A 25,467-nucleotide genomic window follows, 5' to 3' on the forward strand; every position below is an offset into this window, starting at 1 on the left:
TTTTTTTTTTTTTTTTTTTTTTTTTTTTTTTTTTTTTTTTTTTTTTTTTTTTTTTTTTTTTTTTTTTTTTTTTTTTTTCTCTAAAAAATCTTCATCGCTAAAAGGTTTCAACTTCGATCCCTTTGTGTAAAAGTTACCATCACAAAACATCACAAGGTTAGTGTTCTTTTGATTCTCCGGGTAAGGTAAATTCGTTTCATACGTAACGATTAAGATTGAATTTGAATCTATTGCTGCATGCCTTGCAAATTTAACAATTTTTGATGAATTGGGTTCCCAAGTAATTTTTACGAATCTGTTAAACCCATGTGAATTTGATAGTGGACAATTTCTGGGTTTTTTTTCACAGTGAAGCAAAAATCTAATTGTAAGGTTAATAGAATCTTCAAACGACCCTGTACCTAACTAATTTTTCAATCTGGCAACTAAAAACTTAATTTTTTGAGATTTATTTGTTAATTTGATTAATGTTTGTTTCTACATTTTGCAATAATTCTCAGTGTTCCTTATGATTAATGTTTTTGTTTTCTTTTGGTGGTTACTTAGAGTAGCAGCTCAAAAAAACAGAACCAAAGCCAGGCTAGACCAGCAAGTAAAAGTATTGCTGGCTAGCAGAAGAAGAGTTTTTTTTTTGTTTTAGTGGGTCTTTGATATATTGAATCACTCCCTATGAGCCCTCAAAGCGTATCGAAGACGAGCAAAGCCCTTGAGGGTCTCCATGGGGTTCGTGTTGTGTCTCATTCTCCTTTTGGATTTGAGAGTATTGGTCCAGTCTCTGGCTTTGAGTCCGCTGATGCACGAACAAAGCAGAGCCTATTCATTGAGTAAGTTGAATGGTTTTGGTTAGGGTGATTGTCTTGTTCATTGTATCTGGAAGTTAAAGGTGTTTGATTCAGTGTTCTTCTTTTTATCTTTCTGTAGACGTGTCTGGCAACAAAGACCTCCATGCTTGAGACCCATACATTGTTGCATCCACGGTAAATTCTGAGAAACGTTACTCAGTTACTTCCTTCTTGTTTTCGTCTTTTATCTCTTTGCATCTCTGTGTGTTGTATCTCGATCTTTTTTTGGTATTCATTATGTTATCCAACTTTGTTGATAGGCGATCGGAGTATCTTAGAAACAGCTGCTAATGTGATCACATCGATCCCTTTCATTTTCCTCGGTATGCAGACACCAAGGTAATCATCCTTTCTTGTGTCTATCTGTATAGAGTTTTATGTTCTTTGAAACGATAACTGAATATGCAAGGTATATGTGACTGTATAGGAAAAACCTGAACATGAAGGTGTATGCAAACTCCTTAATCGGAGTTGGAATTGCTTCGAGTTTGTATCATTCTTCAAGAGGGAAGTTGAGGAAGTATCTTAGATGGGCTGATTACACGATGATAGCTACAGCAACAGTAGTAAGTCTTTAATTTGTTGCCCATCCCAAAATTGGTACTAATAATGGTAGTTCAAATCTTGGGGATGTTTTATTCTACTTACTATCCGTTTGTATATTTGACAGTGTCTAACGAGGGCTCTTAGAGAAGAGAATCCAAAGTTCTTGATGGCTGCATCAGCTTTGGCTTTACCGTTCCAGCCTCTCGTGGTATCAGCTGTTCACACTGGAATGATGGAGGTGCTAAGAAATCTCAAATTTTTCACTCCATGTAATTAAAAATCTCAGTTGATGCAAATTATAACCAAATCTCTCTCAACTTTTGTTTGACTCAGGTAGCATTTGCGAAACGAGCCTTAGAGGATCCAGATTTGAAAATGGCTTATGATGTACACAAGATGTCTTCGTTGTTGGGCGGGGCATTGTTCATAGCTGATGATCTCTTCCCTGACACACCATTCATTCACGCCGGTTGGCATCTCGCTGCAGCCATTGGCGTTGGAACTTGCAACAAGCTTCTTCAGTAGTCCACATGTAGCAAATATATTATTGAGTGATTGTGGAACTGCCACATTCTTGGTTCAGAGACACCACTCTTTATATGTGGTTTAACTGAGCTCCTAAATCAGCCGACATAACTAGTAATTATTGTAGTCATCTCTATCTTTAATCAGTTGTAAGGAACCGAAACAAGTCACCTGTTGTAATATTAGGACAATACACTTTTTGTTTTTTCCCTCTCTCGAGCTTCAATCCTGGCACTTCAGATCACAAATGAGTATACAGCTCAAAAAAGACCTGAGCAACATTAGAAATTAAATGATGATCAATCTCCCTAACTCAATCTCATACTCCAAATTATTTATTTAGTTAATATACTTATTAGTTAACGAATTATATCGAGTGGTCGCATAAATAATTTGGGTTCAAATTTTGTCAACAGCTTTAAATAAAAAGGAAACTACACTTTTCCAAAAAGAGAGGAAATTTGAAATTAAGCAGAAAAAATACATGTAACCAAAAAGAAAAACAGCAATGCGCATGAAAAGTTTATTATGTTAAAGAAAAAGGAAATATTAAACTTCAATTCCTTCNTAAGGCCAGAGATATTCGAGGAACCAGACATGGAAACATGCGCTATTTGTTTCGAGGAGTCACAAGACTTAGAAGATATGCCAAATTGTTCGCATGTGTTTCATGATTATTGTATGCATGAGTGGTTATGTAGGACTAACCANTAATTTCAAAGAGTGAGTGAGATTGAAGAACTTGTGTGTATTGATGCAAGGGTTATCCGCAAATCTACAACGAACACGGTAGAGATCAGAGTAACGCGTAGAAACGTGATCACTTTAGGATCAGACACTACTCCTTCTCCTCGTCCGTTCCCAACTCCTCACCTCCTTTTGACCAACGTTATTAGCTTTGATGAAGACTACATGAATCTTCTCCTCTATCCAACCCTGCCAGATCGCAACTTATGCAGTATTCTCTCCTTCGAGATTGCTTCCGAAGCCAAACGAGTTCCAGGGCCCTTGTACATCTCCTTTGACGTCACGTTAAGGCCAGAGATATTCGAGGAACCAGACATGGAAACATGCGCTATTTGTTTCGAGGAGTCACAAGACTTAGAAGATATGCCAAATTGTTCGCATGTGTTTCATGATTATTGTATGCATGAGTGGTTATGTAGGACTAACCATTGCCCTCTCTGCCGTGCTGTAATTATGGAAGACTAGCATCCCTACACTACTCCGAAACAACGTCATAAAGAAACGATATAGGGTTTATATATTATATGCCAAGCCTTTGTTTTTAGCCGAATTACAATACTATGTATAACCAAGTTGAGATTCATCGCCGATCTCCTTTCTTTTGTACAATTATGGAATTGGAAATTTTATATAGACCAAAACTTCAAATATCTCGATTTAAGTTAGCTCTGTTTAAGTTTTCCTTTGCTTGTGATTAAAGATTGAACTCAGAATGTTTCTTTTGTTTGCTATAGCGTCTTGTGCGTATCTTTTACGAATCAACAACACACAACTCTCAAGACGGTGATCACTTTAGGATCACTAGCTTAGAGTCACAAGACTTAGACGAGATGCCAAATTGTTTGCATGTGTTTCTTGATTTTTTTTTTTGCCAACGTGTTTCTTGATTATTGTATCAAACTATCAATAAGTGGTTATGTTGAATTAATCATTAATTGCCCTCTCTGCCGTGCTGAAATAATGGAAGACGAGTGACGACTATCCCTACAAGACTCCGAAACAAAGTAAGGAGGATTGGTTTCTTAGCCGACTTGTAATATAAGTATATAACAAGTTGAGATTCAATTGCCAATCTATTTTCTTTTGTACAATTATAGAATTGGAATTTTCATATATAGCAAAATTTCAGATCATCTAATCTAATAATGTAGTTTGATTGATGATTTCGTTGGAAATAAGAAATATGGTTTTCACATTATGAAGAAATATAGTTTCGGCTGAAGGAATCGATTCTCTTAAAGATTGATGAGTATTTTAATTTGAATATGTGGAACAAATCGATTCTATCTATAAGATTGAGTATCTTGACATCATAAACCTATAAAATTAAACGTGTCTTTAGTAAAAAAGGTGCAATAATCCTTTATCCCCTCTCTTTTTTTGTTCATATTGTGGATCCAGCCGTTCAAAAAGAGTGTATAATACTAAGCTTTTATTAGACTACATTTATAAAGTAAATTTTAATATTTGTTAACCAACTACAGTCAACGGATATAAGAAAGTCCAATAAGATTTGAACAATATGATATTTTTTTCAAGTACAATTGTTTTGGTTTATTTTAAGGTATGGTTAAAACGGATATTAACTAAATTATTAGTCTCTGTATGTTATGCAATGCGTGAGACAATTTCTATTTATTTTTTAACTAAAAAACTTAAAAAGTCTTGGAGCATTGTAGTTTGATGTCTTGAGGAACATAGATAACATAGATTGTGTTGTTAATTTGAATGATCATTATCAAACAGAGAATAAGATAACATTTAATAGAATACCATATTAAGAATTAATATAAATACAAATATAAATCCAAAAACATTTATTTGACAGAGTTTCTTAAAAAATCTGAGTCTACTACCTAAAATTGTCGAAACACATTTAAATGTTCAAACCTAGTTTATCAAAAACTGGACCGGAAACATAACCCAATGCCTTTAATAATTCAAATAGTCTATGTAACTATATTTTAATAGTATTGATCCGATAAGACATAAGAACATAAAGAAAGTTTCAGAAAGATAATATTGTTACTGATTGATTCTGATTAGCATTGTAATAACTATTCAAATGGCTTATGATCTTCTTAATTCCATTGAATATACATCTAATCACACCCTCTCTTTTTTTTTATCTTGATAGTGTGAGCTACTGATTAGGCCTGCGCTCTATTGGAATGTTCCGTTCGATCTTGAGAAAGTCGAAAATTCGGTTTAGCATCTATCTCACCGAATTGGTCTGAAAATTAAAAATTGAGTCGGAGGATTGGGTTAAAATAAAAATGTATTTATACAAGCCCAGAGTAAGTTATATATACAAGTCCAATAAGAAGCCCAATAAAAGAAGAATAATAAGATCGAGTGAAGGAGGTGAAAGGAGTACAGCAATTTATCAAGTGATGGAGGAGGAGAAGAAAAAAGAAGAGACGGAAGAAGAAGAAGAAGAATACGATCGAGTGATGGAGGAAGAAGAAGATGAGGTTGAGAGAGAGAGAGAGAGAGAGATTAGGAATTGGAACAAATGGAATCGAGCAAAGAAGGAGATTAGGATTTAGGGACGAGAAGTGAACAAGGTTTAATTCGGTTTTCGGTTTAGACCGAACCGGTACGACAACCGAATTATTTTAAGAACTGCTGATCCGATTGGTTTTTTATCATTAAACCGAATCCAATTTTTGAATAACGAACTAGAGAGCGCCTCATATATAAACGAGATTTTGAGTTTTTAACTGCTCTTTCTTCATCAATCTCTCTTTCTCGCTAGCTTCTTTATTGATCTCATCCGTTTAGTTCTTCTGATTAATCACAACTTTTTCCAGGATCAAAAAGTTTCTCGATCGGGAAAACAAAGAAAAGTCTCAAGAAAGATTTTATCAGCAAGGTATCTCTTGTTTTAGGAATCACAGTGTGTTTTGTGGTTTCTTTTTTCTTTAACGTGTTCTTTAAAATGTTGGCTCAGCGTCTTCATTGCAGGGAAGAGAATCTGATGAAAACGCTATGTTTTATGATATAGTTTCCTATTCTTTTGGTTTTAAAATCTCTATGGTTTCGATGTTGTATGTGTAATCGCAGGGTAGAATCTGATGGGTGGATTTGGTTGTGAAGATGATGAGACAGGGAAGACTATGATGGAGCAGAGAACTGAGATTCAAGTTCAAGGTGATCCTCCGACGATTAAGATCACAAGTGATACAAGAAAGAGTCAGATGGGTCATGAAGATAAAACACGTGATCGTAATTGCCAGAAACGTAAAGAAGATGAAGCAGACGCACTTATGAAGAAAGCTGGATTTGGTTTCAATGCTGCAGCTAATCCTAGTTTTAAGAGTACTAGACAGTTTGCTTCAGCCAAGAGGATGAATGCTCCATCTATTCCAAGTAAAGTTAAACCTCTCAGCTCAGAGGAATCGTTCAAACTGTTTGCATCTCAAAGCAGAAAGAGGAGGTACTCAGATTCATCTCAGGGGAAGGTTCTGCATCTGGAGAAACAGAGGGATGAAAGAATGAGAGATGAGTCCAGAATTGTCCAAGAAAATCGGAGTGGCTTTTCTTATGAATCTTTAATCGCAAGGCAGAGGAATCTGATGGGTGGTGTTGGTTGTAATGATGCTGTAGGCACAGTTGGGACCGGAAAGAGTTCGATGGGACAGAGAGCTGAGATTCATAGTGATACAAGAGTGAATCAGATGAGTCTTGAAGGTAATACACGTGATCATAATTGCCAGAGGGGTAAAGAAGATGAAGCACTTCAATGTCTTATGAAGAAAGCTGGCTTTGTTTCGAATGTTTCAGCTAATCCCAGCTTTAGGAGTCGACCGTTTCCTTCAGCCAAGAGGATGTTTCCTCCATCTCTTCCAAGTAAAGTTAAACCTCTAAGCTCAGAGGAATCTCTCAAATTGTTTGCATCTCAGAGCAGAAAGTGTAGGCAGTTAGATTCATCCCAGGGCAAGCTTCTTCATATGGAGAAACAGAGAGAAAACAGGATTGGTGCAGTCCCTGGAGTTGAAGTTGGGGATGCATTCAAATACAAATTAGAGCTCAAAATGATAGGTCTCCACTTCAACGTCTTTAGAGGGATTGATTTTATGATTGTCGATGGTTTATACATGGCTACAAGTGTGGTTATTTCAGATGGTGCTCCCTACAAGGATTCATTCACTTCTGGTATTGTGACTTACTGCGGTGAAGGGGATTACCTGAAGAAAAAAAAATTGAAACCAGCAGCAGATCAGAAGATGGAAAGAGGTAACCTTGCTCTATCTAATAGCATGAGAACACACAGACCTGTGAGGCTGATCCTTGGCTTGAAGAACAAAGGAGAAAAGGAATATATATATAGAGGCTTGTATACAGTTGAGAAGTGTTGGGAGGAGGAAGGGCCCCTAGGAAATAAGGTTTTCAAGTTTGAGCTTCATAGACTTCCTGGTCAAAAAATTGTGTTGTAATTTTTTGGATCAATTTGCATAAATAACTATGTTCTGAAGACAAACCCTTAACTCATTGTATTTGTCAAGAATTTAATCTCGCTGTGGTCAAAGTTACAAATGGAGATTGAAATTACTTTTCCATGGCAGATGATGTATGTCGGATCTAAAACATGGTTCAATAGTTTTCATATTCATAAACGCCATACTGTCTAGCTCTTAGTCTCTGTGTGTACCTCTAGCACTCACTCGTTTGAATTAAAAGGAACAGAGCAGAAGCATACATGACAAAAAAAACAAATTTTAACCCGGTTCAACCCTGAGAAACAAGAGCAATCAAATGAAGAACAGTCTCTCTCAAACTCAATCTCATATTCCAACAAGCTAGGAAGAAGAAACTACGTTCTTATACTTGTGCAGCACGTAGCCTTTCTCCCCGTCTCCTTCTTTTTAGTCTTCGTTGTTGGGTGGAACATTGTTCATAGCTGATGAGCTTTTCCCTGAAACACCATTCATTCACGACGGTTGGCATCAGCCATTGGCGTTGGGACTTGCAATAAGTTTCTTTAGTAGTCCTGAGACCTGGGTGATTTTGGAACTGCCACATTCTTGGTTCGGAGACATCACTTTATATGTGGTTTCACTGAGCTCCTAAATCAGCCGACATAACTAGTAATTATTGTAGTCATCTCTATCTTTAATCAACGTAAGGAACCGAAACAAAGTCACCTGTTGAATATATTTCGTCTCTCTGTGAACCTTTCGCACTCTCACTCGTTAATTTATTAAAAGGAACATAACGTAAGTGTGAGTGACAAAGAGCTTTGTTCAACTTATCGAGGGCTGGATTCAATCATGGCACTTTATTGATCAGAGTCAGTACAGCTCAAAAAAGACCTGCGCAACATTAGAAATCAAGCAATGAACAGTCTCTCTCAAACTCATCATAAGTAATTCTATGTTTTTTTTTTGTGAGAGCAGAGAATGAGAAAAGAATTTTTCTACAAAGTTATATATTTATCTCACACTTAGAAAAAATTTTGTAAAAAGATGATAGTATAATAACTTTTTTAACCTTTGACATTGCAGCATTTTCCTAAAAACATAAATCTCCCCTTGTTAGTTAAAAATAAATTATCACTTCAGTTTTTTTAATTTGCAATATCAAATTTTACAAATATAAATTGTTAATTACAACTCATATATCGTGACAACATATGCACTGTCTTTTGTTTTCATTTTTGATCTCTTATTGCAAAACTTTTTTTTGTCTTTGATCTTTGCTTCCAAATTTTATTGATCTTATTCAATCTCAACACAGAAAAACATGAACAACAAAGAATAAATTGTTACGAGGTTTCGTCAAAGATCTTTGTCTTGTGTAATGTAGATGAGCATTCTCTATACCATTCACCATGAGAATCAATTTAAACAATATTACATTGAATATAGCTATATAAGGTCCTTTTATATAAAAGAGACGGTAGAAACTGGGTTTCACACAATAAATTTGTTTGAAGGGGGAAACAAATTCAATAAAGTAATCTCTTAAAAAACTCGGATTAAAACTAGTAAGCAAAAAAAGAAAAAGATCTCTTGAGGAAGAAGTTAGGGTTTCCGCTTAAGAACAAGTAAAAGTAGAAAATTAGGGTTTTTTGTATTAATTGTTGGATGCTTTACAATGGAGAAGTCTCTCCCCTTTTATACAGTTTCATTGATCACAGAATATATTAAATTTCCTTATTATCCAGAATGAGATTTGGAAAGTTCCCATCTCTTCCTCAAGTCGGCCGCCGAGCGAATTGAAGTCGGCTTCTCATTGATGGGCTTAGCCTCTTTGTCCGAACAGGCCTTCATGTAGATCATCAGTTAAGATCCTTAACCGGATTCCCGGTTAAGTAATCAATTTATCTTTCTGATTTAGATCGGTATGTCGGAGGTGCTAAATCCCGCACCAACAAAGACTCCTATCTTGCTTAGCAGATTTAACTCATACTTCAAAGAAAACCGTTTATTTAATATCATGGTTGAGTTTTTAAGAAACAACGGACCAAAATTTAATAAAAGGAAAACACTCAAGTTGCAACGTATGGTGGTTCTTACGGTTTATGGTCTTGCACGCTCATTATGGGAATGCTTCACGATTATACAAATTTAGCAGACATTTGACAAATTTTAAAAATATGCTTAAGCAATAATTAAGAGAGAGATATTAGATGATAGTAAGTGTTAGTAACGTAACTAACTCACTATAGTCTTTTGTTGCTTCGCAACGAATCTTATATGTAATCTCCTTCCCCAAATGGGACATGATACATGTCAGTAACACAACATCTTCTTTAAATTCCACAAATGTGATTTTTTTTCTCGAGATGCCATCAAACTCAAGAATTTAGATACTTTATTCGTTGAATGGAACATAACATCTTCATTGTAAACAACGAGTATATCTGTCTGGGATGACAACACGAGAGTTTGTCTACATCATGAACTGCTTCTTTCTTTCTACGTTGTGGAACTTTTGCTAGTGTCATTATATGTCTTCAATTGCAACAATCTGCAAAAAAAACACCAACACAATACGTGAGTATGAAACAGCGGTAATACAAAAATATATCAAGCATAACATTCATATATATATATTTTTTTTACGTTAGTTCAAACATATCAACAAAATGTCAAATTTTCGTCATTTGGTATATTAATCAGTAGGCCTGGGCATTTTATCCGAATCCGAATCCGAACCCGACTCGAAGTAGATGGTTCAGGTGTTGTATAAAACCCGATCGGGTTCAGTACCTCTGAGGTTTGGATACCCGAACTAACCCGAACTAAATGTAAAATAATGCATCTTAGAGGATTTGAATCCATGACCTTGAGCATTTAAGGTTGCATCTTTAACTATTTTGCCATCTTAATTTCTCTCTCTCAAGATGAAATCTTAAATATTTATATATATACAAGTTTTCTAAAATTTATAAAAAAATAAAAATTAGTTCTTTTTTTTGTTCATGGGTTGATTGAGTTCGGGTATACCCGCATTACCCGAATCCGAACGGGTAATACCCGAACCCGACCCAAAAAAATAAAAAATCCGAACGGATTCTATATGTCTAAACCCGAAAACCCGAACCTGAATGCTCAAGGCTATTAATCAGGTTTATATAAGTCCAAGGAGATCCAACAAAATGTCAAATTAACAATTCTTTAATTTATACAATCGTTAGTGAACTCAGAACCGATTCATCATTAGAAAAAAAAAATCCGTTCTCTATAAAAAATATTTTCAAAAGTGAAAGAAAAATTATTCTATAGAAAATTTACATTTTTAAGAATAGGAATTTTCTCAAAAAAATATTCACAATATATTCTAATATTTATCTTCTATTACTTTTAATTTTTAAATTAGATATAAAATTTAGTTTTATGATTTTTTTTAATTAAAAAAAGGAGAAATTGTTTCTTATATACTATCTATCCATCCAAAGCAATTTCAAATAAACAATAACTGTAAATTGTTAAAAAAAAACTCGTCCTTATCTTTCTTAATCTCTTCTTTCTTGAAAAACATTTGAGAGATGAAGTCTCGAATTTAATTAATATTGCTTCCTTATTTCTTTCTATCAATTTTTTTAAAAAACTTAGTCACAAATATTATATTATTATTTTAAAAATAAACAGAATTATAATTAAAATTCCTTCTTCTTTCTATTTATTAAATAGGGGTAAATAATATATGAGACACAAAGATTATATTATTTTTCAAAAAGATAAATAGAATTATAATTAAAATTTCTGTAGAGTCTAGAACAACTTTATGTACAACAAGAATCTAGAAAGTAGAAAAATATAAGGAAATGAAAATATGCTTATGATAAAAGAAACATCGCGTTAGTGAGAAAGTGTTGTGTTTCCTCTCGGCTTTAGGTTTTGTTTTTCAAAACACGGTTTTGGTTTTGATATAAATATGGGACACTCTCATCGTTTTTTATTATTAAATCCTTCTTATTTCCTTTAGGATTATCACGTTTTCTTTTTGTACGCTCCACAAATTCCAAAGAATGAATGAGATTGAAGAACACGTGAGCATTGGTAAAGTAGTTACTCACAAATCTACATCTAACACTGTGGAGATAAGAGTAACGCGTAAAAACGTGGTCACTTGCACTCCTCCTCCTCCGTTCCCAACCCCTCACCTCCTTTTGAACAACATCCTAAGCTTTGATCACCATAAGATGTATCCTCTCCTCTATCCAACTCTCCCAGATCCCGGCTTATGCAGAATTCTCTCTTACAAGATTGCTTCCGAAGCCGAGAAAGTTCCAGGGCCATTGTACATCTCCCTTGACGTCACATTATCCCCACCAATATTCGAGGAACCAGAGATGGAAACATGCGCTATTTGCTTGGAGGAGTCACAATACTTAATCTTAATGATTAATTGTTCGCATGTGTTTCATATTCATTGCATCAATGAGTGGTTATGTCGGAGTAATCAGTGCCCTCTTTGCCGTGCTGAACTTATGGAAGACGAAGACTGGTAGACGTTTGACGCTACTCCAAAACAAAAAGTCATGGAAAAACGATAGGGTTTTTAATTGCATTTGTTTTTTTTGTTTTTTTTTCTTGGCCGATTTGTAATATAAGCCAATCTATTTTCTTTTAGTACAATTGAACTGAAATTTTTATATATACTAGATATTCAGATCTCTTGATTGTTCCTATTGCTTGTGATTGAGGTTGAATTGATTACTCGTTTCATGGATGATTGCATCAATGAGTGGTTATGTTGGAGTGATAATTGCCCTCTCTGCCGTGCTGAAATTTTGGAAGACGAGACAAGTGACGACTGACGACTACTCCAAAACACAATCATGAAATCCGATAGGGTTTATTTCTGTCACGCCTTTTTTTATTTTTCTTGGCTGGCTTGTACTAATATAACCAATCTATTTTCTTTTAGTTATACAGTTGAATTGGAATATTTATATACACTAGATTTTTAGATTTCTTGATCGTTCCTAACTAGCTCTGTTTAAGTTTTGCCTAGCTCCGGTTGAGTTAATTACTGGATTTTCTTGAATTATTTTTGGTTTAGAAGTTTATTTTTTGTTTATCGCGTTTCAGAATGATTCTGCATTATCGTATCTCTTACACAACTAACTCTATGTCGGTTGATCGATTATCAGGTTTGGTGCTGGTGGTAAGGTTAAGACTTACGTGGCATTTCAGTGTCTAGAATTATCCATATACTAGGATTATAAGTGGTTTAATATAATTTTTAGATTTTATCTAGATGATTACCACGTGATTAATTAAATTTTAAAAATTATAGATATAGTTTGGTTCGTTGGAATTGTAATAAAAGCATGGCATTATCTACAATGAAAAATAAATATATAATATGGTTTTACATTATGAGCTAATATTTCTCTTAAAGATTAGTATATTTAATTTTAATTATATGTACAAGATGTGGAACAAATCGATTCCCTTTATAAGATTGAGTTGACATCAGAAAACCCATAAGCTTTTTATTATACTATATGCATACATATATTGTATGTTGTTAACGGGAGAGCTAGGAAATTCTACAGAGAGTATTTTCTTACTTGACTAATTTCAAAAAATTGTGTTGTATTTTTCCGATCCATTTGCCTGAATAACTATGTTGAGAAGAGAAACAAAGTTACAAATGAATATTGAAAATTTGCCATGGCACTAGTCTGTCATAGATGCCCACATAAGTACAACTTCGTTCTGTAGTCTTTGCAAAGGATTTGAAACTTCTAGGGCAGATGATGTATGTCAGATCTGAAACATGGTTCTGGGCTTTGACCCGTACATCTCCTCGTATGAGGGACCAGAGCATTTTATATGATCTCCTCCCAAATATTGTCCCTCGAACCGGCGATCTTTAGACTTTGTTAGAGAGTCTTTACCAGTTGAGCTATCCAACTTGTTACTAGTTCAATAATTTCATATCCAGCTCTCAGTCTCTCTTTGTACCAGTACCTCTCGCACTTCCACGTTTGATTAAAAGAAACATAGCGTAAGCGACAAAGTGTTTATTTTAACCCGGTTCAACCCTGAGAAACAAGAGAAATCAAATGATGACCAATCACTCAAAATCTCATACTCCAACAAGCTAGGAAGAAGAAGCTCTGTTTTTATATTTGTGCAGCACGTAACCTTACTCCAAATAAAGGAAATTTGAAATTCAGCTAAAAAAAAAGAATATAACAAAAAAAAAAATATCTTTTCTTTGAGTACAATTGAATCGATATTCAGATCTCTTGATTGTTCCTAGCTAATTTTCCATTACTCGTGATTAAGGTTGAGTTGATTACTCGTTTCTTGGATTATTCATAAAACTGCCTGCAATTTTCTTTGATAATTTACTAATTCTGGATTATGTGATTCAATTTTACTTATGCTTTGAATTTTTCATCGACGTAAGTGGAACTCAGGTGTCTTAGAGAGACGAACTCGGCCTCCTTTACTCGCAGTTCCATCCTGATTCATTAGTCTCCTGAGACTATATTTTAAAACAAGAAAAATAAAATAAAAATAAAGAGGTACGGTATGTCTTGTGTTTTGGAGACTCAATGAATGCATTAAAAAAAAAAAAGAAATTTACCTTCTGAATTTTCTTTTGAGTCCATTGCTAGATGAACCATCGTTCGTCAAGAAATTGAAAAGATATCTATAATAACCTTCACACTGTGTGTACAAACTTGTGTCCAAATCCGAAATTGTGTTTAGTTCCTTCTTATGATTTCATTTTTAACATTTCAACTCTGAATTCAAATTTTTTATTTTGTAACCAATAAAGTTGTGCGTGAGGAATTTCGTACAACTCGGAAGACAAGATATAGTAGTAAACCGGATCAAGGTCGGCTAGATAAAACAAAAGCAGGTAATGGGGGCCCAGAACCACTCCATTTCGGATACAAAAGCCTAAAGGCATGGATGTATTGGAGGAGATGACCACTAAATATAAGACATTTGGGAAATCTTGGTCATGCATGCCCCATCCTAACCAATGATAAAAAAGTTCATTATCACACAATCCGTGGACAATATGTGTATGAATACCAGTTAAAACTTAAAAAATATATATCATAAGAAAATAAATTAATCATCAAAGTGTTGACAAAAAAAAAAATTAATCATCAAACTTTAAGAATGGTTATTTATTTGTAATGACTTGACAAAATTAATCATAAAATATATATCTTAACCGAGAGAGTTCAAGGGTAGCTACCCTCTCGAGCCAGTCTAGATCTTCACGACTGAAATATGCCTATATAGGATTTTTTAGTAATATTGATATCAACCAAAATTAATTTTCTATATAATACAATCTATTATCTATAACCTATAGATTTGCAAGCTTATTTATATTTTTATGATGGTACGTGAATTAATTTCAGTTATTATAGATCTTGTTACTTCTTTACTATATACTATACTAATACGGTATTAATCTATTTATATATACTGTTTTAGCATTTAATAGTAGATCCATTTAAGTTTTAGACCAACGCATAAACAACTTTGACTACCCGTTATTGTCCCCACACCACGGCCAGAAATGAATTTACTAAACTCCAAATATAAAAAATGGTATTATTATTTGCTTATTATACGAATCTGATTTGACTTAATAATATTTAGTCAAACCCCTTCTTTCTCTCCAAATCCACCAATCACACTTACACACACCTCTTTAATTAATTCTATGCTCCTTTTTTTCTAATATTCCATCAACTTACCACTTGCCATTTCTCTGTTTTTTCTCCCTCAATTTTTGTTCCTTTCATTTGACCCTGCTTGAAACTTTTTTTTTCTTTTTTTTTAATATATTTTGTCGTGTTTCATACTTTAAATATTTTACATAATTTGGATATTTCTCTTAAGCTTAATTCCTTATTCCATATTCCACGCTTATCACAAAATCTTTCTCCTTTGTCTCGCTTTTTTCTTGTGTTCTTTCACATGTGTATATACACACAGAACACACACTTACATTTCTATTATCATATAAAACTTCAACTTTACTTTTTCTCTTCCGAAAAAAACACTATCTAGCTATCTTCTTCATCAAATTCTATTGATTCTGTTTTCCCTCATCCTCCTCCATGGCCATCTCACCTAATTCAAGCTCTTTAGAATTAACAATATCAATTCCAAGCTTCTCTCCATCTCCTTCATCGCCTGGTAAGATCATATCCAAAGATTAACTAAATCATATTTATTATATAGTTTAAATAGTGCGTCTTGGAAAGATATCCAATAAAATTAAAATAATTTTGGTAGGTGGTGATCATCACGGGATGAGAGATTTTGATATTAACCAAACTCCAAAGACGGAAGCAGATCATACGATCGGTGCAACACAACATGCCAACGAAGAGGATAGTAACTCTGGAGGCCGGCGGCGCAAAAAGCTCCGTCTAACCAAAGAGCAATCACATCATCTTGAAGAGAGTTTCATACAAAACCATACCTTAACCCCTGTAAGTATATATAATTGTACAATAATCAATGGTTCCGTCTACGTTTTGCTTACGTTGAAATAAGAAAGATGAAAGAGAAAACAGTTTAATCTTTTTTTCTCTGATGATCATGTCGGCTGATTATGTTTTAATTTGGGTGGCTGATTATGAAACCACAGAAGCAAAAAAAAGATTTGGCCACCTTTTTGAAGCTTAGTCAAAGGCAAGTTGAGGTTTGGTTTCAAAACCGAAGAGCTCGGTACGTATCTATGTACATCTTCATATATTGCATCATCCATATATACAACATACGTATAAACCGTATACGGTGAGGCATGTTATGTATATATATATGGTTTTTGGAAATATGCTTTTAGTGGTTGAGAATATATTAAATAATGAGAGGCGTTGACAGAATATTTATATATAAAGATCGTGTGCGATCGTACATAGATTCTTTACATAATTCATCATATATACTATATACAATTGTAGTTTCGAAAAATGTAGTAAAGTGGAAGTGATCCTTTTTTTATCCAAGTGTTTCACGTTGATTCCCACATACATAGTTATTCATCCATTTTATGCGACACATGAAAAGCCCGTACTCTTATTTTTGTGTCTACGTGTCTATATATAAATGTCCATGATTCAAAATCAAAATATAGAATGAAATAAATGCATCAACAGAAAAAAAGCGATAGGGAACATGAGGGACAAAGTTAGAGACAGTAAATGATGTGTTTTATATTTTCAGCTCATCTCTGGCCAGTCCACAATTATGATGTTTGTCCCATATAGTATACATATAACTTTAATGAAACTTAAACACACACATACACTTTTTGTGAATGTTTTCTCTGTATTGTCTATTATATTCGACATAGACATGATTGTGTACATGCATGTATAGTCTATAGATACATGTTACGCATGGTAGGTTAGTTCATGAAGTCCACAAAGAAGGAAATTAATTAAATACATTACATAGCCCAAACGTTATAAAGTTTGCTGATCAACGAAGAGCCTAAAAGTATAATTCCTCTATCTTATAAAGATTGATGTTTAGAAGGTTTTACACATTTTAAGAAAATAATGATTATTGAGTTTAAATATATTTTTTTCTTTGATTAAAGAGATATTATTTAATTTTAAACCAATAACAATTCAAAATTTTGAATATTTTCAATGATTACTTCTTGAATTTACAAAACATCAATTTTTGTAGGACAAAAGAATATCTTAAAACATCAATTTTTATGAGACATAAAGAGTATATCCTTTTATCGTAATTACCATTTACTTCAAAATAATATTTTTTTAACTTTAATTTATTGTTTAAATTTAGTCTAGAAAAATATGATACTAGATGTCAAGATGATCTTCTTCTAACGTATGGGCATTCCGGGTCAATTAAGCAATCACTTACATATATAATATTACATGTGAACACATAGTACAAAACATGTTTATGGTTAGAATAGTAATATGCAAAGGTCAGTAGAGTAGTCTTCAAAAAGTATAAATTTCTCAAACACCAACCTCGTTAATTAAATATATTAATAATTAAAATTCAGCTTATGTGACAATGGTATAGGATAAAACCTAGAAACTACGTATGATGTAAGCATATTTAATAGTACGCATGGCCACAATAGCAAAATTAATATGGATGGTTACACAAAATTTGATGTATAGGAGTAAGCTAAAGCACACGGAGATGGAATGCGAGTACCTAAAGAGATGGTTCGGGTCGTTGAAGGAGCAAAACCGACGGCTACAAATAGAAGTTGAAGAGCTACGAGCTCTAAAGCCATCATCGACCACGGCTTTAACCATGTGTCCTCGGTGTGAACGTGTGAGTGATGCAGCAGATAATGACTCTAATGCCGTTCAGGAGGGGGCAGCGGTGAGCAGCAGCCGGTCACGGATCACAATTTCCTCTTCCTCTTCCCTCTGTTGACTGGTTTGGTTGAAAGTCAAAAGTCAAAAAGATTGAAACGCCTGTTTCGGGTGTAAAAAGCAAAGATTTGATGATGATTAGAAGGATTTTGTGTATAGTCCACTAATTATTTATTACACCTATAAGGATAAATAGTTTAATCGTCCTTTTATAGCTTTTTCGTTTTTTAAAAAAAAAATATTTTATTTCGTGTTTAACCAAAAACAAACAAACAAATATTGCTTTTCGTGTCTCTTTGGATTGGAGTTATTGACTTGAATTGAGAGATGTTTTATTTTGTGTACGACGAAGAAATGAGAATACCCAACGGAGAAATTATATTTAAAAAAAAATTGTACTAATAGATAGTAGCAACTAAGTTTTGTCCAAAAAAAAAAAAAACAACTAAGAAAATGTAGCATATAGATAATAGATTATTAGATTTCATGGGCAAGGAGAGAGTGTTAAAACATCAAATAATTAACGTCATTGTTATTTTGACTTCTACAAGTCTCAAATAAGGCTGCTATATTTATTCCTGGACTACAAAAACGGTTTTATTCAATTCTGGTGGAGATTTTCACCTACACTTCACCTGATGTCTCATTCCAAAAAATATTGTTTAATTATAGTTTCAAAATAAATGTTGTTATTTCTTTCTATGTTTTACTAGTGGTATTTGGTAATCGGTCCATAATGATTACTATTTTAAAAAAGAATTTGAGGTTGTGATACAAATTAACCCTTATTGTTCATTCGTGTAAAATATATTTTCACAGGATGTTAATATTTTAAGCTGATAGTGTTTTAGATTACGTTAAATATAGATATTTTAAATTAATTACTAACAATATATATATATATATATATATACATACTGTATTTTTTTTGACATCGTATATACTGTATATGGAGTGTATGTAATAAATAACTACGTATGACCAAGAAAATGTCCAGTCCCGGAAGGCCACAGAAGATATAGATAACTGAAAGGCACCTACTACAAAATAATTTGTTTGGACTAATGGTTTAGTAGTTCTTTGTTATGTCTAATATCTAAGGTTCGAGTCTTATTTTGCTACTTCATGAGTTTTTTGTTTTTTTTTTTCTCTTAAGTTTTGAAAGTGCTTTAGGCCACTTTTAACATAGGCCCGGCTCTGAAAATGTCTCTCCCTCAACAATGACACGAATTAATTCGGATTTGGGTTTTCGTAGCCCAACTCGTAATTTAAGAGATTGAAAGGAAGCCCAATGGGCTACCAGCTCGATACCCGTGTGTCAGGTCTAGCAAACTTGAAATGAAAATCTTCACAATCCAAAATCCTTCTCAACATGAATATTGGATGGGCAATATGATATAATATATAATTGGTCGCTCTTACATTCGTTATAGAAGAAATTAAATGAGTTTATGTATCTGAGGTCCATAAGGACCTTAACACTCTTGGATATGTGAGATAAGTGATTCATACCTTCGATAGAGATCAAATTTTAGCGAGAAAAAAATAGATGATAAAGTGGAGACAAAGACAAGAGTAACAGAGGAATGTGTGTTACTATACAACTACTGAATTAGGAAGATGTATGTATGGATTATGCGACTCTGGCATGCCCATGTGCTTGTCACGTGCTTTCGTTATGGATATGACGCGTGCATGTCAAATGTCCCGCGCTTTTCCTCGTCTTATTGGTCAGAGAGATTCATTATTGGTTGATGTGGTGAACCGAACTATAGCTATGTTAAGTGAAAATAAAGAGACCTCATTAGTCGTTTGACAAAAAAAAAAAAGAGACCTCATTAGTCATTAAACTTAATACATACAAATGCATTACATAACTTACAATCATGAAATCAGGTCTCTTATTTAAAACATACAATTGGCTTGTAGCAAATGGAGAAACATATAAAATCTTCTTGAAATGTATTCTATAAAAATGGTATGTTTGAGGACAACAAATAAAAACAGTTACTTATATTTGATATATGAATATTGTTTGTTTTTTTAATCAGAATCAAGAAGCATATATACATCTAAGAATTTCAAAAAAAAAAAAAAGTGAATAAGACTGTAAATTGATTTCATGTATTTATTGGTTTTTACAAAGGTTTATATATTGTGTTACCGTCACTATAAAGTCAATATATTTTGCAATATAATACTATACGGAAAAAGTTTTATCGCATCACCAAGATGATTACAAAGATGATTCAACCGTGTACGTTATAACATGTCGAATTCATTGTTCACCACTCTCACCCATCTGTCATTCTCTTTTCTATTTGGACTTGCTAGTGAACTTCTAGTCTTTGTCCAGATTATTATTATTCAATAATTGACAATCGATACTTCTAACTATTCATTCTTTACGAAAATTTCACCTTCTTTAATTAATCGCGTGTTTAAGTCACCAGTACCCATCATTGTTCACTTTCAAGATTGTCTAAATCGCCTAGACGTACCTCTTTTTCAGAATTGGGATCAATATTGATCGATCAGTAAGTTTTGAAAAACGAGATCAAGAACTTGTTACACATAATTAAAAACTCTAAAGACAATTTACTCTAGTCTAACTGAGCAGTTGAACACCAGTAATAAACACCAATTAAGCTATAGGTCCGAACTGGATATCCATGCATTGGCTTTGATTGTCCAACATTTAGGTTGTCAAAGTCCACCATTTAGTATGTGTCAAAGAAAAATGGTCCACCATCTAATCAATATTCAAAACATATTATCATGAAGAGAATAGTTTTAATATGATCGCTACCAACACCGTTCTTCTTCTTCTTTTTTTTCTTTTTCTTTTCCCAACGTGTGTGGTTGTTTGTGAGAATGTCGTTTATCTTTCTATTCGGTACGATTGATAAGTATATATCTCAGAGATTATTGGAAGCATCAGTCGTATATTAATCTAAAATTTCGTTATCGTTCCTACAATTCCGTATATCAAAGGCGAGAAAACTATGTTAAGGTTTGACTTGGACTTTGATTATTCAACCACAAACATAATTTAATTTTATTACGCATACAGTGTGATTATTGAATGACACAGTACTTTACTTTCTCTCTCTCTCTTTTTTTTTCTTTCTTTAATTATTATCAAATTTTTTTTTCGTTGTAAGAATCTTTTACTCTATTAAATTCAACTCTAACCTAATTTTTAGATGATATTTATATTAATTGATTTTCTTAACAATTAAAAGAGACCACAATTTTAAACTGTACCATGGTTACGCTGACATATGAAGTGCTTCCAAAAGTTCCCTAAATCTTGTGCCGATATCTAGGATTATTTATTTGGTTAATGAACGTCAATTGCATGAAAATATATATTAAGATATATACGTTGATTCCATTAGGATAAATAACTATTTAAATAAAGTGTTTAACAAAAAGAAAAAAAAAGTCTATAATTTTGGTTTTGTATAAGGACGGCAAATTTTATCTAGCATGCATAAATCGCAATTAATCATTCGAGTTTGGACTTACCTGAGGAAGTTGTGTCGAGTAATATTTTTATGCAATCAGAAAGATACAGCAACACTAAGTCACAAGAAGGTCACGACATTCTCTGTCTCAACCATTTACTCATGTGGAACTTTGGTTGTGTACTAAAAAGGTAGTATTACCCATATCGGGAAAAAAGTTTATAAGAATAAAAAATAAAATATATATTTTTCTACATATAAAAGTTAATTAAATGATATATACTGTACTAACAAAAATTTTTATATATACCAAATTGAGCTGTTTAATTTTGTAACACTCAAAAACAGAGCGATTCCCATGACATGTTAAATAAACAAAATTGTGATGTTTTATATTGTCAAATTCCAATCGTTTCGTTATTCTATACTAGCATGTGTATTCCAATTTCTGACCATTTACTAAGTTAAGTCTTGAGCTTATCTGAACAAATAATTCAGAAGCGACGTTATAACTAATATCACGAAGGGGAGTTAGACAGTAGCTTAATGATGAGAATATAGGCTAAACATTTATGTCGTCTAAGGAGTAATTGAGTGTTGCCTACTTAACGGGACAAATGAGTAAACCTAACAATAACATATAGACACACTCGACGCCATTAGCCAAATTCCATTTGAGCCATCCAATTTCTTAGTGGATCTTCTTTGTCTCCAGCCCATCTTGTCTCCTTATTTTTATAATCATTACTTTTTCCTAAAAAAGTGATTTATTAAACATCACAATTCACAAAATATAAAGAGGATTTCCAATTTTTTTTTCTTGAGATATTGATTGAACTATTTCTTCTTCCTTTTTTTTCCTTTCTAATTTTAGATTTAGTAATGCAGATATTTATATATATATATATATATATATTAGATATCGGTATTGATTAATTCATACTACGAAAAAATGGATTAGTTAAGAGAATGTGAAAGAAAGGTAAAGTTAAAATACGAAAAGCAAAGAAGAGAGGGGGACAGAAGAGAAAAGGTATGTCTGCGATGCCCATCCCCAAAAGTAGATTGCCACATGTAGACCTTCTTCTTAAGATCTAACTCAGATCCTATTTTTACAAGTAAAATTCTGTTCGCAGACTCAATTTGTATATATTTTTCCCTATTTTACTTATCTTCATGAAACACATTTGCATACAAAATAAAAAAATGAATGGCATGTGTATGTCATAAATATTAAAATTAAACTAGAATGAAAATACTACTTATGTGTATTTTGTTATCTACAATGTAGTCGAACCAAAATGACTAGATTATACAAAGTGTTGAGAAATATTGTTATCAAACAAAACACACGATATTTTACATTACAAGATTTTACATAATAAAACTAAAAGTAATACATATCAATTCTTGAACCAATATCTTTAAGAGAAAAAACAATATTACTATTTTATGATAATATCGATGAAAAAAAAATAACATACAAAAGAATAAAATAAAAATAGTAAAAAGGAACTTGGGTGGTCACGTATTTGCTGTATAAAGAGGTGTAAAGTGGTATCCCCTCCTTAAATTATATCCTCAAAACCCAAACTTGCTCACTCCTTCACACACACACACACTGCTCCCAAGTCCTCTCTCACTTCTTCTTCTTCTTCCCACAGACACCGTTGTTTAACGGTTCTCCTTTTTTTTTCTTTCTCTCTTGTTTCCACTTTTGCCCCCTTCAAGATGATCTCGTGGCACGACCTCTACACGGTTCTCACCGCCGTGATCCCTCTCTACGTAGCTATGATCCTCGCCTACGGCTCTGTCCGGTGGTGGAAGATCTTTTCACCCGACCAATGCTCCGGAATCAACCGTTTCGTCGCCATCTTCGCCGTTCCTCTACTCTCTTTCCACTTCATCTCCACCAACAACCCTTACGCCATGAATCTCCGCTTCATCGCCGCCGACACTCTCCAAAAAATCATCATGTTGTCTCTCTTGGTCCTCTGGGCTAATCTCACCCGTTCCGGTAGTCTCGAGTGGAGCATCACAATCTTTTCCCTCTCAACACTTCCCAACACTCTCGTCATGGGGATTCCTCTCTTGATCGCCATGTACGGCGAGTACTCTGGTTCCCTCATGGTCCAAATCGTCGTCCTCCAGTGTATCATCTGGTACACGCTTCTCCTTTTCCTATTCGAGTTTCGCGGCGCCAAGATGCTCATCATGGAGCAGTTCCCTGAGACGGCTGCCTCAATTGTTTCGTTCAAAGTTGAATCCGATGTCGTTTCACTCGACGGCCATGATTTTCTTGAAACCGACGCTGAGATCGGCGACGACGGGAAGCTTCACGTCACCGTGAGGAAATCAAACGCTTCCCGTCGCTCTTTCTGCGGGCCGAACATGACTCCACGGCCGTCAAACCTCACCGGAGCTGAGATTTACAGCCTTAGCACAACTCCTAGAGGCTCCAATTTCAACCACTCTGATTTTTACTCGATGATGGGTTTCCCCGGTGGCCGTCTCTCCAATTTTGGTCCGGCAGATATGTACTCTGTACAGTCTTCAAGAGGTCCCACTCCTCGACCTTCGAACTTCGAGGAGAACTGCGCCATGGCGTCCTCCCCGAGATTCGGGTATTACCCAGGAGGCGGGGGAGGAGGAGGAGCCGGGTCTTATCCGGCTCCGAATCCAGAATTCTCCTCAACTACCACATCTACCGCCAATAAAGGCGTTAATAAAAACCCAAAAGAGGTCAATACGAATCAGCAGACTACTCTACCAACCAGCGGCAAGTCAAACAGCCATGACGCCAAGGAGCTTCACATGTTCGTATGGAGCTCCAACGGTTCACCCGTTTCAGACCGGGCGGGTCTCAACGTTTTCGGTGGAGCGCCAGACAATGAACAAGGTGGAAGATCTGATCAAGGTGCTAAAGAGATTCGTATGTTAGTACCTGATCAATCTCACAGCCGAGAGAGCAAAGGTTAGTTAGTACATATTTTAAATAACTTTCTTGATAAGTAATTGCAAAATTTCTCAAATTAGGTTTTTGTGTGTGGTGACTATAGCTCTAGCTCATCCAGGGAGTGGAGATTTCGGAGGAGAACAACAATTTAGTTTCGCTGAAAAAGAAGGAGAAAGAGCAAAAGACGCCGAGAATGGACTCAACAAACTCGCTCCAAATTCCTCGGCGGAGCTACAATCAAAGACAGGTCTAGGAGCAGCCGCCGGAGGAGGAGAAAGTCAACGGAAAAACATGCCGCCGGCTAGTGTGATGACAAGGCTGATATTGATAATGGTGTGGAGGAAACTCATCAGAAACCCAAATACTTACTCTAGTCTCATCGGCCTTATTTGGGCTCTCGTCGCTTTCCGGTTAGTAAAAACTTCAAAATTAAAAAATTTGCTTTTTTTTTTTCTTGAGTCGAACCGACCGGTTCTCAAGAAGTTTACATTCCTGTATTGAATATGAAGGTGGCACGTGGAAATGCCAAAAATCATACAGCAATCTATCTCCATTTTATCTGATGCTGGTCTTGGAATGGCAATGTTCAGTTTGGGTAAGTTTATTCTTCGTACTGTGTTTTTATTCCTTTCGAAATTTTTAGATTTTAAGCCATTTAAATGAATAAATCTGGTTCATACCAAACGTGTTATTTATTACAGAGATTGTCTAAATTTTGCACATTTCGTTGACATATCAAACTCATTTACGTAATAATAGAATTAAATTAGGTACTCCATAAATTTGATCAAGAAACAAAAATTTTGGGGATGGACCATCCGACAGGTGGGACAGTGTTGTGAGTGTCTTATTATATAAATGGTAATGGTGGACGACATGGTCTCGTGTTGTTGATAGTCGTCATGGTCCCCATTTTTATGGGACTTGATTGGAACTTTTTTATAGATGTATAGAAATATATATATCTTCATGGCCGGATTTTGAAACTAAACTGTTTGTGTAAAATCGTGTAGGGTTGTTCATGGCGTTGCAACCCAAATTAATTGCTTGTGGGAACTCCGTGGCAACATTTGCGATGGCGGTTAGGTTTCTCACGGGCCCTGCTGTGATGGCGGTTGCTGCCATAGCCATCGGATTGCGTGGTGATTTATTGCGTGTTGCTATAGTTCAGGTAATTTATTTTTAACCATTAATTTCAGCTCTAATATTTTAACGCAGTAAAAAAATGTGGTTTTTTGCTAAGCATTTTTTTAATGGTTTTATAGGCCGCATTACCTCAAGGAATTGTGCCGTTTGTGTTTGCTAAGGAGTACAATGTTCATCCTGCTATTTTAAGTACAGGGTATGTCAGAGATTATATGATTCTTAATCTATTAGACTATATATTACTAATGATATCCTTTTTTTAACATGTAACATTGCAAACCGTATGATTTTGGCAGGGTAATATTCGGAATGCTTATAGCGCTTCCGATCACACTGGTTTACTACATTTTACTCGGGTTATAAGCTTTCAATTACGAAAACCGCGAGAAAGGATCGATTGTAGAGGGAGAAGGG

General features: G+C 34.3%; 6 protein-coding genes across 8 annotated transcripts; all 6 read left to right on the forward strand.

Moving 5' to 3' along the window:
• Window positions 45-2,125, forward strand: LOC104750934. 3 transcript variants are annotated; one of them, XM_010472793.2, is made up of 7 exons: window positions 45-156; window positions 547-824; window positions 922-977; window positions 1,103-1,181; window positions 1,270-1,408; window positions 1,513-1,626; window positions 1,722-2,125. In XM_010472793.2, the coding sequence occupies exons 2-7, from the start codon at window positions 670-672 to the stop codon at window positions 1,911-1,913; spliced, it is 735 nt and encodes a 244-aa protein (XP_010471095.1). In that variant the 5' UTR covers window positions 45-156; window positions 547-669; the 3' UTR covers window positions 1,914-2,125. The 3 variants fall into 3 exon arrangements, with proteins under 3 accessions (XP_010471095.1, XP_010471097.1, XP_010471096.1); XM_010472795.2 differs by having other exon boundaries at window positions 46-185; XM_010472794.2 differs by having other exon boundaries at window positions 46-180.
• On the forward strand, window positions 2,511-3,125 carry LOC104753760 (RING-H2 finger protein ATL56-like). Its single transcript, XM_010475963.1, has 2 exons — window positions 2,511-2,578; window positions 2,636-3,125. The coding sequence occupies exons 1-2, from the start codon at window positions 2,511-2,513 to the stop codon at window positions 3,123-3,125; spliced, it is 558 nt and encodes a 185-aa protein (XP_010474265.1).
• Window positions 5,738-7,099, forward strand: LOC104753761. The gene has a single exon (XM_010475964.1). The coding sequence runs from the start codon at window positions 5,738-5,740 to the stop codon at window positions 7,097-7,099; it is 1,362 nt and encodes a 453-aa protein (XP_010474266.1).
• Window positions 11,112-11,886, forward strand: LOC104750935 (RING-H2 finger protein ATL48-like). Its single transcript, XM_010472796.2, has one exon. The coding sequence runs from the start codon at window positions 11,140-11,142 to the stop codon at window positions 11,620-11,622; it is 483 nt and encodes a 160-aa protein (XP_010471098.1). The 5' UTR covers window positions 11,112-11,139; the 3' UTR covers window positions 11,623-11,886.
• On the forward strand, window positions 14,928-17,797 carry LOC104750937 (homeobox-leucine zipper protein ATHB-X-like). The gene is made up of 4 exons (XM_010472797.2): window positions 14,928-15,301; window positions 15,401-15,600; window positions 15,759-15,838; window positions 17,278-17,797. Exons 1-4 carry the CDS (start codon window positions 15,223-15,225, stop codon window positions 17,540-17,542), a joined length of 624 nt encoding a protein of 207 aa, XP_010471099.1. The 5' UTR covers window positions 14,928-15,222; the 3' UTR covers window positions 17,543-17,797.
• Window positions 22,507-25,467, forward strand: LOC104750939 (auxin efflux carrier component 3-like). Its single transcript, XM_019238499.1, has 6 exons — window positions 22,507-23,925; window positions 24,011-24,317; window positions 24,417-24,502; window positions 24,921-25,078; window positions 25,173-25,249; window positions 25,350-25,467. Exons 1-6 carry the CDS (start codon window positions 22,683-22,685, stop codon window positions 25,414-25,416), a joined length of 1,938 nt encoding a protein of 645 aa, XP_019094044.1. The 5' UTR covers window positions 22,507-22,682; the 3' UTR covers window positions 25,417-25,467.

Source organism: Camelina sativa, chromosome 16 (assembly GCF_000633955.1).
Source record: "Camelina sativa cultivar DH55 chromosome 16, Cs, whole genome shotgun sequence".
Taxonomy (NCBI): domain Eukaryota; kingdom Viridiplantae; phylum Streptophyta; class Magnoliopsida; order Brassicales; family Brassicaceae; genus Camelina; species Camelina sativa.

Bases quoted from the DNA above. Each gene is read 5' to 3' on its own strand.
- LOC104750934 (XM_010472793.2), top strand. From the start codon at position 670: ATGAGCCCTCAAAGCGTATCGAAGACGAGCAAAGCCCTTGAGGGTCTC. The intron at 978-1,102 runs GTAAATTCTGAG...CTTTGTTGATAG, and splicing joins CATACATTGTTGCATCCACG to GCGATCGGAGTATCTTAGAA. The intron at 1,627-1,721 runs GTGCTAAGAAAT...TGTTTGACTCAG, and splicing joins TTCACACTGGAATGATGGAG to GTAGCATTTGCGAAACGAGC.
- LOC104753760 (XM_010475963.1), top strand. From the start codon at position 2,511: ATGGAAACATGCGCTATTTGTTTCGAGGAGTCACAAGACTTAGAAGAT.
- LOC104753761 (XM_010475964.1), top strand. From the start codon at position 5,738: ATGGGTGGATTTGGTTGTGAAGATGATGAGACAGGGAAGACTATGATG.
- LOC104750935 (XM_010472796.2), top strand. From the start codon at position 11,140: ATGAATGAGATTGAAGAACACGTGAGCATTGGTAAAGTAGTTACTCAC.
- LOC104750937 (XM_010472797.2), top strand. From the start codon at position 15,223: ATGGCCATCTCACCTAATTCAAGCTCTTTAGAATTAACAATATCAATT. The intron at 15,601-15,758 runs GTAAGTATATAT...ATGAAACCACAG, and splicing joins AAAACCATACCTTAACCCCT to AAGCAAAAAAAAGATTTGGC. The intron at 15,839-17,277 runs GTACGTATCTAT...TTTGATGTATAG, and splicing joins TTTCAAAACCGAAGAGCTCG to GAGTAAGCTAAAGCACACGG.
- LOC104750939 (XM_019238499.1), top strand. From the start codon at position 22,683: ATGATCTCGTGGCACGACCTCTACACGGTTCTCACCGCCGTGATCCCT. The intron at 23,926-24,010 runs GTTAGTTAGTAC...TGGTGACTATAG, and splicing joins TCACAGCCGAGAGAGCAAAG to CTCTAGCTCATCCAGGGAGT. The intron at 25,079-25,172 runs GTAATTTATTTT...ATGGTTTTATAG, and splicing joins TGCGTGTTGCTATAGTTCAG to GCCGCATTACCTCAAGGAAT.